At 38.4% G+C, this 15,298-nt stretch overlaps 1 protein-coding gene across 13 annotated transcripts; it reads left to right on the top strand.

The window, feature by feature from the left end:
- Positions 1 to 1,549: 1,549 nt before the first annotated feature.
- Positions 1,550 to 13,911, top strand: LOC132052209 (uncharacterized). Of its 13 annotated transcripts, none has more exons than XM_059443653.1 (8): positions 1,550 to 1,809; positions 1,913 to 1,970; positions 9,418 to 9,714; positions 9,819 to 9,867; positions 9,959 to 10,053; positions 10,607 to 10,731; positions 12,735 to 12,798; positions 13,415 to 13,911. In XM_059443653.1, the coding sequence occupies exons 1-7, from the start codon at positions 1,682 to 1,684 to the stop codon at positions 12,793 to 12,795; spliced, it is 813 nt and encodes a 270-aa protein (XP_059299636.1). In that variant the 5' UTR covers positions 1,550 to 1,681; the 3' UTR covers positions 12,796 to 12,798; positions 13,415 to 13,911. The 13 variants fall into 13 exon arrangements, with proteins under 13 accessions (XP_059299636.1, XP_059299627.1, XP_059299617.1 ...); XM_059443644.1 differs by having other exon boundaries at positions 13,512 to 13,911; XM_059443634.1 differs by having other exon boundaries at positions 13,536 to 13,911.
- Positions 13,912 to 15,298: the final 1,387 nt, after the last annotated feature.

The raw sequence follows: 15,298 nt of genomic DNA on the forward strand, positions 1-15,298 counted from the left end.
AGAAGATATTTTTGTAACTAATGCCCACAGTTTGTACTACAAACGCTAGGTTGTGAATTTATTTTTATTTTTATTGGGGATAGTGAGTAGTACTAAGTTGACACAAGCTTTAAAAATATCGCTGTTGACATTTGGAGTGTGTTTATTACGGAGGAAAATATTTTCTATTTTTTTTTTCATATTTGATTGGTCAAAATATCCTAAAAAATATTTTCTCTTGAAAAACAAGTTTCTTGAAAATGAGAAAAATGACTTTTTTAATGGAAGTATGCAAAACAAGTTCCACAAGTAACATTGGAAGTTCATTGTCTCCTCTCCACCCACCCACCCACCCACCCAACACCCCCAACCCTTACCCCTCGACCTTCCCACACCCCTGCCAACCCCAAACCCCCACTCTCCACCCCATACACCAACCCGCTTACACCACCTAAATTACCCTACCTCACCGCACCACCTAACCACCCCTACACCTCCACTACCCCCACCCCACCCCACCACTTAACCACCCCTCCTACCCCTACCCCCATCATTATGCCTCCCCCCACGCCCTATCTCTCTCCTCCCCCCCCCCTCTCAACCCTATCTCTCAACTTTGCAAAATCAGGCACTTTGTGAAAGTAGTAACTTTTAAAAATAGCAACTTTACAAAAGTAGCAACTTTTTTAAAAAATTACTTGTGAAAAGTAGCTACTATTCAAAAATAGTCGTTTTGCAAAAATAGTCACTTTTAGAAAATAGCTACTTTGTGCAAGTAGATACTTTTTAAAAATAGTCACTTTTTGGAAGTAGCCAATTTCATAAATAGTCATTTTGTGAAAGTAGTTACTTATAAAAACTAACTACTTTGCAAAAGTAACCATTTTTTAAAATAGGCTCTTTGTGAAAGTATTAAAATAACTATTTTTGCAATGTACCCTTTCTAAGATAGCTGCCGCTTTTGTAAAGTATTTATTTTTAAAAATGACACAAAAATGGCCTAAAAGTTATTTTTTGAAAAATGACAGAAAAGTTGTTATTTTTGCAAATTTGCATTTTCGGTCATCTTGCAAGAACTACATTTTTGCAAAAATATCCATTTTTATGTCATTTTTCAAAAAATGACTAATTTAAAAAAATAGCAAGTAGTCATTTTTTTGGTTGTCTTAGAAAAAGGCCACTTGCAAATGTATGTACATATTTTTTGCAGGTTGGGGGTGGGAGGGGGGGGGGGGGTAGGAGGTGAGAGGTAGTGAGTTGCGGGTTGAAGGTGCATATGGTTAGGGGGTCGGATTGGTATTTTCGTCAAACCAAACATTAGAAAATGTTTTCCCCATCCAACCAAATAAAAGAAAATAAGTAGGAAAATCACTTATTTTTCAAGAAATCATTTTCTAGGAAAAACATTTTCCATCATACCAACACACCCTTATCTCATTGCCAAGTATTTTCTTACAATAGGAACAACATACTCGGAGCAATCAAACCAAGTGGGGTGTAGCAAGGTAAAGTATACGCACATATTACCCTATAGCCTTTTCTGCCATGAGAAGAAAAAAAAAAAAAAAAAAAAAGATAATAATGGAAAGAGGGAAATATATCGGAAAATGCCAAAACTCGAAGATAACCAGCGCGCTAAAATGATAATTTGAATTCGCAATACCCAAACCAGGTCGATAGAGCTTCTCGTTAATATTGTGCGATGAAAGAAGAAGGAGAAGGGGAAACGGTCATTGAAACTCTCTCAGATACTCTAGATTCCTCGTTCAAATTCCATCTTGTTACTGATATTTTAGGTTTCGTCCTCTTTATGCACCAGCAAATCCCTTCGTAAGTAGTATAACATTTGTCTATGTTTTACTAATTTCATTTTTTTTTGTTGTTTGCTCTAATTGATCGTATTTATGTTGTTTTGTTTGTTTGATTGCCGCAGCTTACTGCAGGATCTCACTCTAGAATTTGATGAATTGAACACTGAATTCGCAGAATTGGTGAGTGAACGAACACTAGCATTTCTGCTAATGTAATTGGGCAATTTCACTTTTGCTACTCTCTCCGTCTCAAATTATCTCTCGTGTTTCTCTCTTACCCGTCCCTTAAGAAAATATTAATTAGGAGAGATTTTAACTATTTTCCCTTATTTATGTCTTAAAATATAATCTCTCTTCATTTAATATTTACTTTATTTATGTGTCATCTCCCTATAATTGAGGTGTTTGTAATCTTTAAGAACAATTACTACTACTAATGGTAAAATGAGAAAATAATAATAAATTTTGTCGTGAACTTCTAAAATGACAAATAATTTGAGATGACTATTTTTAGAAATCACGACAGATAATTTGAGACGGAAGGAGTGACATATGTAGGAGGTTTTATCATTTTATATGGCTCATCTACTCTAAAGTATGCTGCCTTAGTTTAAAAAATAGTCAGAAGGCTACTCTGTTTGGATGATTGTTACATATTGTTTCATAATTTATCGTATTATATCGTATTGTGTTGTATTATATCGTACTTTATTGGTTTGATGAATACAATGTTTGGATAGATTGTATCGTTTCCCGTCGTTGCATACAAAGGTGTATCTAGCACTCTAGCTAGGGGTTAGTTGAACCCTAACTTTCGGCGTGAAGCATAAATTAATGTGTAAAAAATTACTAAAATTGTAATAACAGGAGATATGAACCCATAACTTTAAAAATTGAACCCATAGAGTTTAAATCCTGAATCCGCCTTTGGTTACATAATGTCACACATCAGCATAAACCTACAAGAAAAGTAGGGTATGGGTAGAGCTACTATAAAAAGGTAGGGTAAAGGATAAACTAGGATTTTACTCTGGTTTTGCAAAAATGCTCCCAGGCACATTTATCGAGGACATCCTCTGTGGTCCCTTCGGGCCTTAGTTTTCTCTCTCCAAAGGATCCCTCCGATCACCGGAAATTTCTCTTCTCCTCTATTTTCTCTCTTCCTTTCTCTCTTCTTTATTATGGGTGGGAGTTGTTTCTTTGTTTCAGGTGATAAATCTTTTGAAATTAAAGATATTAGCGAAGGTCAGATTAGGTGGTTCTTGTTCGTGAACGGAGCAGTCGATTCTCCAGCAAAATAAAAATCGATGAAAGCAATTTGAGATGGGTTTGCAATGCGTTACAACAGCTTCTCGGGGCTGGAAACCTCTATAGAAGATGGGGAAGAAAGCAACAAAATGATCTACATAGAGTATATCAAAATTACAACATTTATGGGCGTTTTTTACGTATTGAGATATGGAGGGGAGACAGGAAAAATGCTATTATTATTAGGAGGTAGATTCTAATCTTGGCTGGGCTGAAATTGCTTCAAAGATTCTCGAGATTCTTGGGCAAGCCTTTGAACCCAGCTCTTCAACGGTTCACTTCTCAGGGGAAGTCTTATTTCGAGGCCGCTTGCAAGCCGAGTTGGCCGGATACTGGCGGTCAAGCCAAACCGGTATCGGCAAATTTGTTTCTTTCTGTTGTCTTGTGGGCACCTTCAACGATCCCTACAACTCGAGCCCAAATCCGGAGGTTATTCAAAAATGGTTTCGAGCGAGATGGAAGATAACAGCTGGGTTGAGGGTCACTCCTATTTCTCACAACCAATTTCTTTTCGAATTCCCGTCGAGGCGAGGAGGCGGAGAGAGGTAAAAATGGGTGATTGGTTTTGGAATGGAAGAAGCCTTGCTCTCGAATGGTGGTCTCCGGTGGCGGAACTCAACTTGCAACACCAAAGTACGCTTTCCCGATGGGTGAGAGCTTTCGGAGTTCCATTGCATGCCTGGTCGGAGAAAACCATGAAATTCATCGGTGATTCTTGCGGTGGTTATGTGGATGCGATGAGGACACGAAGAAGAATCATCTCTACTGGGCTCGTATTTGCATCACTGATTCTACCCGGAGATTCCCGAAAGATCGATCGAAATATGAGGATTGGACCTTTGAGATCTCCATTGTTGCTGATGCTGTTGCAAAAATTACAGCCTCGGGGAATGGGCCACGAGGGCAGGTTATTGACCAGCGGTCCAAGACTACGAGCCAGCATGTGTCATGCCTGCAAAGTCGAGTTTTTAAATTTTGAATCTCCTAGGGTTGGGCCATCCTCTATTTCAGCCCAACAGCAGGGTCAGGCCCAAACTTCAGTCCAGCCCCGCAGTGGACCACTTATATTATTCCAGAAGGCGAAAAAGGAATAAAGCTCCCCTTATTAAGAAAAGACCACAATTACATGAGTGGAAATCAAAAGGGCCGGCCCAAACCCTTTATCAGGAAAACCCTACTCTTTTTACAAAAGGGAAGGGCCCAGCTGAAACTTTCTATGCGGATTCAAAAGAGTGACGACTAGTCAATCTCTTGTCAAAGCTGATCACGATGGTTCTATGGCAGATAATGACGATGCAGATGATGAAGCGGAATACTTGCAATCCCTCTCTCTTCTCACTCTCCCTTCTTTACACCCTGAATCTCACTTGCCCAATCCTCGTGGTTTTGATTTTTCCCTTCCTCTGGAAGTGATACTTTGCAATTAACATGGGATGGGTATAATCACGATATACATCAGGATATTCATACTCCAACAAGTAATTGAGATGTCGCACTGGACTAAAATAACCATGACTAAAGCATGCAAGGCTTTTGGGGTGAATTCTTTAGGTTTCGAGCCTGAAATCTTCGATATGATTCTGCGCATGGAGCAGAAAAGGCAATCTCAATTGCAGCAGCAAAAGGGGAGAAGTAACGAGACTAAGAAACCAAAAAAGAAGGAAGAATTAGAGGCAAAGAAATTGGCTTGCACTATTACATATGAAAAAGGTGAAGGATCTAACAGGGGCAGGCAACTCAAAGCCTTCTCTGAATGAAAGCCAAGATCATTAGCTGGAACGTAAGGGGCTCAATGATACGAGCAAGAGGAGCACCATCAACTCTCTTATTCGGAAGTGGAAGCCCGACATTCTATGTTTGCAGGAAACTAAGATCCAAGGCTGTTCTGTGGAGATAGCTAGACAGTTATGGGGTTCAAGATGGGTTGAATGGGTGGAACTGAAAGCCAGTGGCAATAGAGGGGGTATAATTATATTATGGGATAAAAGACAATGGAGTTGTATTGATGCACACCAGGGACAACACACCATGTCAACTATGATGGAAGGTGTTCAAACTAATTTCAGATTTTGCTTTACTGGTGTCTATGGGCCACATACTAACTGGGAAAGGGATGACTTCTGGAACGAATTAGCCGGTGTAAGGGGCCTTTGGAATGAAAGTTGGGTCATCGGAGGAGATTTTAATGTGTGTCGTTTTGAAAGTGAAAGATTCAACTGTATAAGAAGATCTAGAGCCATGAAATGCTTCTCTGAATTTATTCAAGACATGGACTTAGTTGATTTACCATTGCAAGGGGCATTCTATACTTGGACCAGGGGGAAAATTCACTACAAGCTTCTAGAATTGATAGATTCTTGATTTCTTCAGAGTGGAATGACGCTTTTGGCTCTGTGAAACAATTGGCTCTACCCAAGGCAATCTCGGATCATAAACCCATCTCCTTAGAGAGCGGTGACTGGTCTAATGAACCTTCTTATTTTAAATTTGAAAATATGTGGCTCCAGCAGGAAGGTTTTACTGACTTGGTAAAGCAGTGGTGGCAAGGCTACGTGGTTAATGGTTCTCCGGACTTCATCCTCTCTCAAAAGTTGAAATCTTTGAAAAAGGATTTGGTTACATGGAACAGGGAGGTTTTTGGCAAAGTTTCTACCAGAACTAACAAAGCTTTGGAAGAAATTTTATTTCTTGAACAGGCAACTGAAGGGAGGTTACAAACTCAAGCTGAAAAGAACAAATTATTGCATTTGAAAATGGAGATCCAACAGTTAGCTAAGGCTGAAGAAACATCTTGGAGACAGAAATCAAGATGCCTGTGGTTGAAAGAAGGGGATAGAAATACTAAATACTTCCAAAGAGCTGCCAACTCTCATAGAAGTTACAACTGTATTGATAGGTTGAAGGTGGGGGACAACATCATTGATGACAAAGTGCAAGTAAAAGATGCTATTCTTGACTTCTATCAGCAGTTGTATGCTGAGGATGAAGCTTGGAGGCCTTCAGCAACCTTTGAAGGCTTGGGTTGTCTGAACCAAGACGATAGGGATGCTCTTGAACAACCTTTTGAAGAAGAGGAAGTGTTGAGTGCTTTAAACTCTTGTGCCCCTGACAAGAGCCCCGGACCAGATGGCTTCACAATGGCCTTCTATCAGAACTGCTGGGACACTATTAAACAGGACCTTATGGGAACTTTTCATCATTTTCACAGCAATTGCCACATGGTAAAATCCTTCAATGCTTCTTTTATTGCCCTTATCCCTAAAAAGAAAGGTGCTATAGAACTTAAAGACTTTAGGCCTATCAGTCTTATTGGTAGTGTCTACAAGTTGGTGGCAAAGGTGCTGACTGAAAGATTGAAAAAAGTGATTGGGAGATTGGTCTCAGGTTATCAAAATGCTTTTATAAGAGGCAGACAGATCACTGATGCAGCTCTTATAGCAAATGAAGTCTTGGATTGGAGACAAAAAAGTGATGCCCCTGGTCTCTTATTCAAGTTGGATATAGAGAAGGCTTTTGACAAACTCAACTGGCAGTATCTCACTTCTATTCTAAGGCAAATGGGGTTTGGTGAGAAATGGATCAAATGGATTAAATACAGCTTTTCTACAGTTAAATTTTCTGTTCTGGTCAACAGAAGTCCTGTAGGGTTCTTCTCCCCTAAGAGAGGGATAAGGCAAGGTGACCCCCTATCTCCCTTTCTCTTCATTTTGGCCATGGAGGGTCTCAGTAACATGCTGGAAAAGGCAAAGCAATTGCAGTGGATTGGTGGTTTTGAAGTGGGTAACAGGCCTGGTCTTACCGTTCCTGTTTCTCATCTTCTCTTTGCTGATGACACCCTTATTTTTTGTGGTGCTGAGGAGTCTCAAGTGAGGTATCTCAACCTCACCCTTATGATCTTTGAAGCCTTATCAGGGCTTCACATTAACATGATTAAAAGCATTATCTACCCTGTTAATATGGTTCCAGATTTAGAGTTTCTGGCCAGCATCATGTATTGTAGCACTGGCACTTTCCCCACCACATATCTAGGACTCCCCTTGGGAGCTAGTCACAGATCAATGGAGATTTGGAATGTGGTCATCGAAAAGTTTGAGAAAAGATTGGCCTCTTGGCAACAACAGTACCTATCTTTTGGTGGCAGAGTAACACTCATCAATAGTGTCTTGGATAGTATTCCTACTTACTTCATGTCTCTGTTCCCAATACCATCAGAGGTTCAATATCAACTTGACAAACTAAGGAGGACTTTTTTATGGGAAGGTAATAGCGAAAATCACAAGTATCATCTAGTCGAGTGGGACAAAGTAACTCTTCCAAAACATCTAGGTGGTCTTGGTATAAAGGATTTAGCATTACACAACAAATGTATGTTAATGAAGTGGCACTGGCGGTTTAACCAAGATGATGCTGGCCTTTGGAAGGAGATTATCCAAGCTAAATATGGTAGCACTAGCCATTGGTGCTCCAACCCAATCTTAACTCCTTATGGAACTGGTTTATGGAAAGATATCAGGAGATTGTGGGACGAATTCTTTCTCAACACTTCCTTCCAAGTGGGAAATGGGGCTCATCTTCTATTCTGGAAAGACAAATGGCTTGGCTCTATTACTCTTAAGGATGCTTTTCCCAGGCTGTTCCCTATAACAACTAACCCAGATTCAACAATTGCTCAGAACTGGGAGGACAACTCATGGAATTTGCACCTAAGGAGACACCTAAATGACTGGGAAATAGAGGACATGATAGCATTGATTGGGTGTCTACAGAACAGTCCAGTTCTCACTCAGAGAAATGACAGACTTAAGTGGGGCAGTAACAAGGACGGTTCTTATTCTGTCAAAGAAGGCTACCTACTTCTGACCTCCAACAAGGACCTGATTGATCAATGGCCTTGGAAGCTCATTTGGAAAATCAATTTACCGCCTAAAGTCTCCTGTTTCTGCTGGGTCGCTCTAAAAAGGGCTTGTTTAACTCTGGACAACCTCATGAAAAGGAAATTTCATCTCGCTAATAGATGTTACATGTGCCATTGCACCTCTGAAACCATTAACCACCTATTCTTACACTGTCCAGTTGCTACAGATGTGTGGAATATGTTCCTTACTTTGTTTGGTTTGCAATGGGTTATACCTCACACTGTCAGGGAAGTCTTTGTCTGTTGGAGTTCTTGGAAAGTTCGGAAGGCCATCAGAAGAATCTGGTCTATGGTCCCTGCTTGCATTTTGTGGTGCTTATGGTTGGAAAGGAACCAAAGATGTTTTCATGGTATTGTAACTGCCAGCTCAAATCTCAAGGCCAGATGCCTGACTACTCTTTTTAGCTGGATTAATTTTACCCCTGCATATAACCCAGACTCCTTTTTGGATTTTATTAGCTCCTTAGTCTTATGATAGATTCTTGGATTTGTCAGCTCTCTAGACTTATGATAGGTTTTTTGTTATCTTTGTATGAGCTGCTATTTCCTCCTCTTTTGTAACTATGCATCCCCTTGATGCCTTTGTGATTATAAAACACTTACATCATCAAAAAAAAAAAAAAGACAAAATGAGAATTTTTTTTATCATAACGACGGGATCAATTGGTCGTTACACAAAATGAGACTTTTCGTCATACATAATAAAATTTAAGTAATAATCAAAATAAACACTGTATTTAAACCAACAACACAATACAAGTAACAACCATCCAAACAAAGTGAGACACCTTGCTTTCTATGGAGTGGGATTTTGATAATCAAAGTTCCATAGTAAAGTTACGGTAAGGTGATGTAGTAAATCAAAAACAAAATTAACTTATATCTTCTTTTGATAAAACAAAACCAACCTTAACAACTTATCGTAAATTTTGAATATGAACAAATATGGTGTTTGATACTAAAGATGTGTGTATTACAAACGCACACATGTTTCTGTCTTATGAATTAGCCAGTTTGCTTTTATATAATGTGGCTAGCTATGAAAGTTGTAAGGTACATATACGGAATGCTCTGGCTTTCTGAAACTGTACATCACCCTTAATCAAGAAATATTGTAAATATCTTTTGTTGGTTAGATACTTTGTTTTTCTCAGTGAGGGTTTAGAGCTCTAATTCTGTTTGTGTATAATGTAATTAGGTTTCAGGTTATATTGTATCATAGAGTATTTTCTACAGAACTCTGCTAAAACTCCAATAACAATTGGTAGAAGCGAATTACTCTTAAGGAAAGAGATTGTTCCTTGCTTTCAAGCCCTTATTCTTTTTTTAAGCATCCTTTGCAGTACTCATATCTCTTTAGTCTTTGCACTCTGAGTCTGTGACCTTGTTCTGACTTTCTTCTAGGAGACAGCTATTGTACAAGCGGAGACGTGCTCTTTACGTAAAAAGCATGCTTCCAGGAAGAGGGAGGTGAGGATGGGAATAAGGAGACTGGACAAGTTAATGAACACTATATCCAGTCTCAGGACTGCTCTTCAATTAATGATCACAGAATTTCCTGCTATTCAAAGGGTTGTTCTGATTCTTGGGCCTAGTCCTTTGCGCCCTCTACATGTGTATGAACTCAACTTTTCGAGTGAAACGGCAGCCTCTGGAGGAGATTTTACTAGGAATCGAGTTGTGGAATCACTTTCAAAGAAGGTTTCTCCTTTTGTTTATTTATGTTGCATTCCTAGTTTCTCTCTCTGTGTATATATCTGTAGGTAACAAATGTGCATGAATTTTGGGTTTCTATTTTTACACAGGCAATTCGGGTCTTAGTTTCAAAGGGTGCCGGATCTGGCTCCTCTGCTGGTATTCTGTTGGCAATTACTATCCATTACATATATTATTATATACATAATAAATTTCTGGGCATTCATGGCTAATTCTCGCATCCTTTTAGGTCCTACCAAGTTGTTCCTCTTCGTTCTAGCTCCTTCGTCAATTAACTTGCATCTGCATTTTCTTCCGAAGAGGGATTTCAGGTACAGCAAAAAGGTAAATTCCCATAGGCTGCCTGTATGATTCTAAATTATCTCAGTTCGGTTCTTTAGATGCATATTCTCCTGGTAAGCATTCTTTATGGCAATTAATATGTTTATGATTATTAGCTGGTCCAGCTGTGCTAGTCAGTTATTTTTTGTCATCACTCATCAAGCTTCTGTAATATCGATATGATGAGAATGAAATCTTTCCTAAGCTGATTCTTTACGTAGAAGCTCCCTCCTGTATCTCACCTTCTTTTCATAATTTTCTTTGCCTAGCAATGATAATGCTGGTTGATTGGTTTTACATCCCTTCTCGTCCTCACTTCATCTCGTTTGTATGCATCTCGCAAAATTTGAATCAGTAGCTGGACAAAGGTCTGATTTAAGTCAGAGGATGGACCTTGAAGCTCCTTGTAACTCTTAATAAATAATAATCATCCTTGGAGAGTTCATCATGGTCTCTAATTTACTATCCAGAGCCTTAAAATTATGCATCTCAATATTAATCTCTCTTACTTCTATAAATGTTCTGCCTCACAAGCAGTTTGCGTGTTATGGTGCAGATAATTCCTTTCAAAGTGCAGTTTAGTTGTAGAGCCAAAAATCTTGAAAGAGAAGCGTGTGCTGATGATACTCACACTGCTAAAGCAATCACAGCGCATAGTTCTAATGTCGATGATTTTATCTGGTACTTTCCATTTCAAGCTATGATAACGCTATATCTTTTATCCTTTTTTTATATTGGCTATGACGATAAATCTTTTCTTAGTATATTCTTGCCATTGACATTGCTAGACAGAAATCTGCCTACAAAAGGAAAAGCGAATTCAACCTTTTGTTCAATATGTTTTATGCTTTGATAAATGGGGAAAGAGTTTCCTCAACCCTCAACGCTAAGATTTCAAGTTTCACTGTTTTCTGTGCAGATTGTCATTGGCATCAAAATCTAGTAAATCAAAGAACTTATGATGGTTCTTATCGTGCCTCTAACTAAAATGGTAGTTAAATTGTTTACGTGGAATCTTATAATCTTGCGATGTTTCGCTTTCAACATAAAATACTTTATTCCTCTTAATGTGGTTTTTCCCAAGTTTTGGCATCCTGGAACATTACTTCTGTTCGCAGACATAGGATGAGAAAGTATGAGAAAAGAAATGCACTTATTTATTTAGTTGAGCGCTATTTGATTTGTGAACCTTCAAATTAGTGATAACTATGTCTTAACATTTTAACTTCTTTTTACCTGCATCACTGAGATGAGATTTGTGTTTCCTTTTCCATCTGGCTAGATAATGGCAGTCATGGTATGTAGTGGTTAAAATATCCTGTCTAAATGCCTAAGAGAGACACAGATGGAGGCTTTGATCAGTCTCGACCAAGTCACTCGCATAGTACATAAGGTCATAGAGATGTGATAAGTTTTTCACGATAGACTGATTTTCCTATTAGCAGTGGCTCCAGTTGCGTGTCGGATCCTCCAAAAGTAGTGCATTTTCGGAGGATTTGACACGGGTACAACATCATTTTTGGAGAGTTCGAGCAACATAGCCTGCATAACTTTATTCCGTAACTGAACGACCCTAAGGTTTAGAGGCTATTCCTCAAATGTACAAAATCCTTCTCTACTCCATCAGAAGCTCTCTTATTTCTTTCTCCATAGGTCCACATAAGTGCTAGAGGAGCAACATTTCATGCCCTGCTTCTTCCTTTCCGTCTTTTAAAGTCCAACTAAATATTGTTTCTTTCCAAATCATTTCAGAACTCCTACCACAGGCAAGACACTATCTGGCAATGTAAGAGGAGCTGATTGACATCTTCTCCTGAGTTTCTACACATGAAACACCACCTGACACAAGTAATCTTCCTCTTCCTCAAGCAAGATCACCCCATTCGCAGCCAACCAAGCGGAAAAACACTGTTCCTCGATACCCTAGGGTTCTATACTGAAATATGTGGAAAAGCTGACACCTCTAAACAGAAGCTTCTCATAATAGGACTTAACAGAAAAGACGGCGTTATTCCCACCCTTCATCTCCGTACATGGTTATCCAGCGTCGTGCTTTGGTTGTGAAGCAATTCAACCAATCGTTGAAACTTTGCATACTCCAATCTTGCAGACTCAGTAGTCGTTGGACTGACATCCTTTTTTGGCATGAGATTCTTACATGATTGGAAATGTGATTCTGAAAATGTTCTTCCCGCTCCATTGGGTAGCGCTCAGCTGTAGCAATTCTTTTCTGAATCAGCATTAAATATTCCTCCTCCTGAGATTAATATATTGACTAATGATGCTTTCTGCTGCCATCTTTATGGTTTTGGTTTGGATTAATTCGTGACCCAAATGTTATAAGCTGTCCGGTCTTCCTACATTAAACCAGTAGATGAAATTAAGCATTCCTTTTTTTTTTTTTTTTTGTTTCTTGATGCCTATATAAAGTTTTGTCAATACATTTCCGAACAGCTGGGGACCCTTAAAAGTGCCCATGTAATTATCAGTTAGATCAGGGCAGCAGCTGCAATGACTTTTTATATGCGTAGTTGGTTTTCCATGTTATGTTATTTCTACCTCAGATTTAAGACAAAAAATAATGTTGAGACAAAGGGCATTACTGAGAATAGAGTACTGTATTGTTGCATTGGCAGGGCCCACATGTGCTGTTCTTAATGGTATTAGCTTCAATGACTTGTCAGGTTTCAGTGTCGGCATATAGTCAAGGGCATGGCTTCCAGGGCATCCCCAACTGAAGAGTGAGAGGTTAGCTTCATCGCACATGTAGCCTTAACTTGTAGTTGCATAATGTTGATATTGACATCGACCATATGCCTTTTCCTTAATTCCTTTTCCCCTAGTTTGAGTGTACTGATATTGGTCTATGTTTACAAGTGAATCTAACTTGTTGAAGTGATTGTTTCTGGTGTCACACCTTCAGTTTATTGAATTGGTGGGCTCTTCACTAGAATTGTAAAGTTCATTACTCCTTTTCAAATAAAATAGGATTTAACAGTAGTAACTGGTCTAGCTCAAATTGAGGACGATATATGTATTAGTTGTATTACTACCAGCAATTGCCGAATAGTGTTGACATATTTCACAGGGAATGCCAGCAAGAATTTCACCCTAACGTGCCAGAAAATTAGGGAGGGCAAACGGGGCGGGTGCTATGGGAGATTTGCATAAATACGATACTTCTGCATTGCTATTTGATTTTTGACCCCGCTTATGGACTCTGTGCAAAACTGACCTTTTAGGTTTAATGAAAAGAATTTGGACTAAAATATCCTCCAACCTCTCCTTGCAATTTGGACTAAAATATCCTCCAACCTCTCCTTGCATTCTCCAGAAGCTAACTTTAATGCATGCTTTTGTCCAGAGACCTTTTTACGTTGGAAAAGTGAACGACAGAGTTGGCTTTAGCTTCCTTCACCTGCTGCATTACCCACTTCTTATCCTTCTCTGCTTAAACTTAGAAAAAAATTATTAAAGCTTAACAGGTACAGGATCAAGGGGACAAAGTCCAATTTTCTGGATCGTTGCTGTCCTAAACACAGACAGGTGAAGAACTCCTCGAGAAACATGAGCATCAGATTCACTAGGCTGTTCGACTATCATAGTTCCAAAAAGGATTAAAGCTTCACTAAATGTTTGCAACATATTAAATGACATTAAAAGAATTTTGGCAGGTACAGTCATAAACTCATAATAGGTGAGGCCCTTTAAGTTGTATGACTTGGAGTAATCTTCAATCTACATTTCTTGTTAAGTTGTTTACAAGTCATGCCATATTGGTATGGCGTGGTACCATACCTATCTTGTTCAATTGTTTACTAGTTATGATGAATTGATATGACTAGTACTATTTTCATTCTATTCTATGTTTCTTATTAGAAGTGAAGAGGTAAATGCCATTACAGCACTTTAATGATTTGGCACGACTAACTGGCCATTTGGTTTGATGATGTCTGAACAAACTTATGAGAAAAACTAAAGAAGCTATATTTTGAAATCCACAACTTCGTCTTGATACGGTGAAGTGTGAATAGCTAGACTACCTGTTCGTTTTGTTGAGAAAATAACATTTGTATTAAAAATCTCGGCACAACGATTGTGCTGGGAATCATGTACACCTTCCAAAAAGGTAGCCAAAACAGTCCTTGCTCTTCTCACAAGGAATATATCATGTCTAGTATGGATTCTACATCATTTACATAATTTTCTTTATATCAAAACTTAACCAGCAAAAAAAATTCATCTTTAGCTTCTAGATGGTATTGTTGTTTCCTTCAAAACACCTGGATTCCTTTCCTCCCAAACTATCCACCAAATGCAGGCTGGGATTAGATTCCACTATTTCTTTTTTCTGACATTATCTCCCAGATTGTGCCAACATCTAGTAGGTTAGATGTAGTTTTTGGGAGTAAATATCTTAAAAGGGCACTCATCCATGAGGAATTTTGTAGTAAAGTCATTCAACTTTACTTTGTATCAATAAAATCACTCTAACTTAGAGCTTTTCTCTTATAAAATCACTCAGTGAGGTTTCTTTGCTCGCAAATCTTGTCAGATTGAAGTATTTGATCTAGCAGTTCAATCTTCTTCCTTGTCAGGTTACCATAGTTTCTCAAGTTCCATTCTTTCAATTTGGACTTCAGCATCTTTAATTTGACTGTTAAATGTACTCTAACAGGCCTACCACTTACCATTAGAGAATTCCACCAATCCTTTACTTCATTTGTAAACCCTTCTACTTCTGACCATAAATTTTCAAATTTGAAGTAAGATTTCTTATTATCCCACTCAATACTATAATAGTAATATGATTAGAGATTACTCTTGGGGTAATCTTTGTAGAAGAGTTTGGATTTCGCAGAATTTTCACAAAAAAATATAGAAGAAAAATAAACGAGTACCACACAACCTAGTGGTGCAAGAACCATCTTTATGTGTATCATAATAAGGGCTCAATCAGTATAAAACTTATATAGTTCATCATCTTGGTACATTCTTTTTTCTTTTAACATTTTGCTGGACAAGAAAATGGAAATCCTTGGCTAAGATCAGCTAAAAGTGTAGGTACAAATTAAACTAGACTTTTAATGTTGCTTCTCATTATATGTCAATTTAAAGGTGAATTCTGTGATGGAACTCAATACCCAGTTATTCAAATAAGCGACATTTGCTTTATTATCTAAGATGATCCCTAACGTCTAAATTTTTCCCTCATTCGGCTATGGAAATAAAAGTATGATATAATTTG

Source organism: Lycium ferocissimum, chromosome 1 (assembly GCF_029784015.1).
Source record: "Lycium ferocissimum isolate CSIRO_LF1 chromosome 1, AGI_CSIRO_Lferr_CH_V1, whole genome shotgun sequence".
Classification (NCBI taxonomy): Eukaryota; Viridiplantae; Streptophyta; class Magnoliopsida; order Solanales; family Solanaceae; genus Lycium; species Lycium ferocissimum.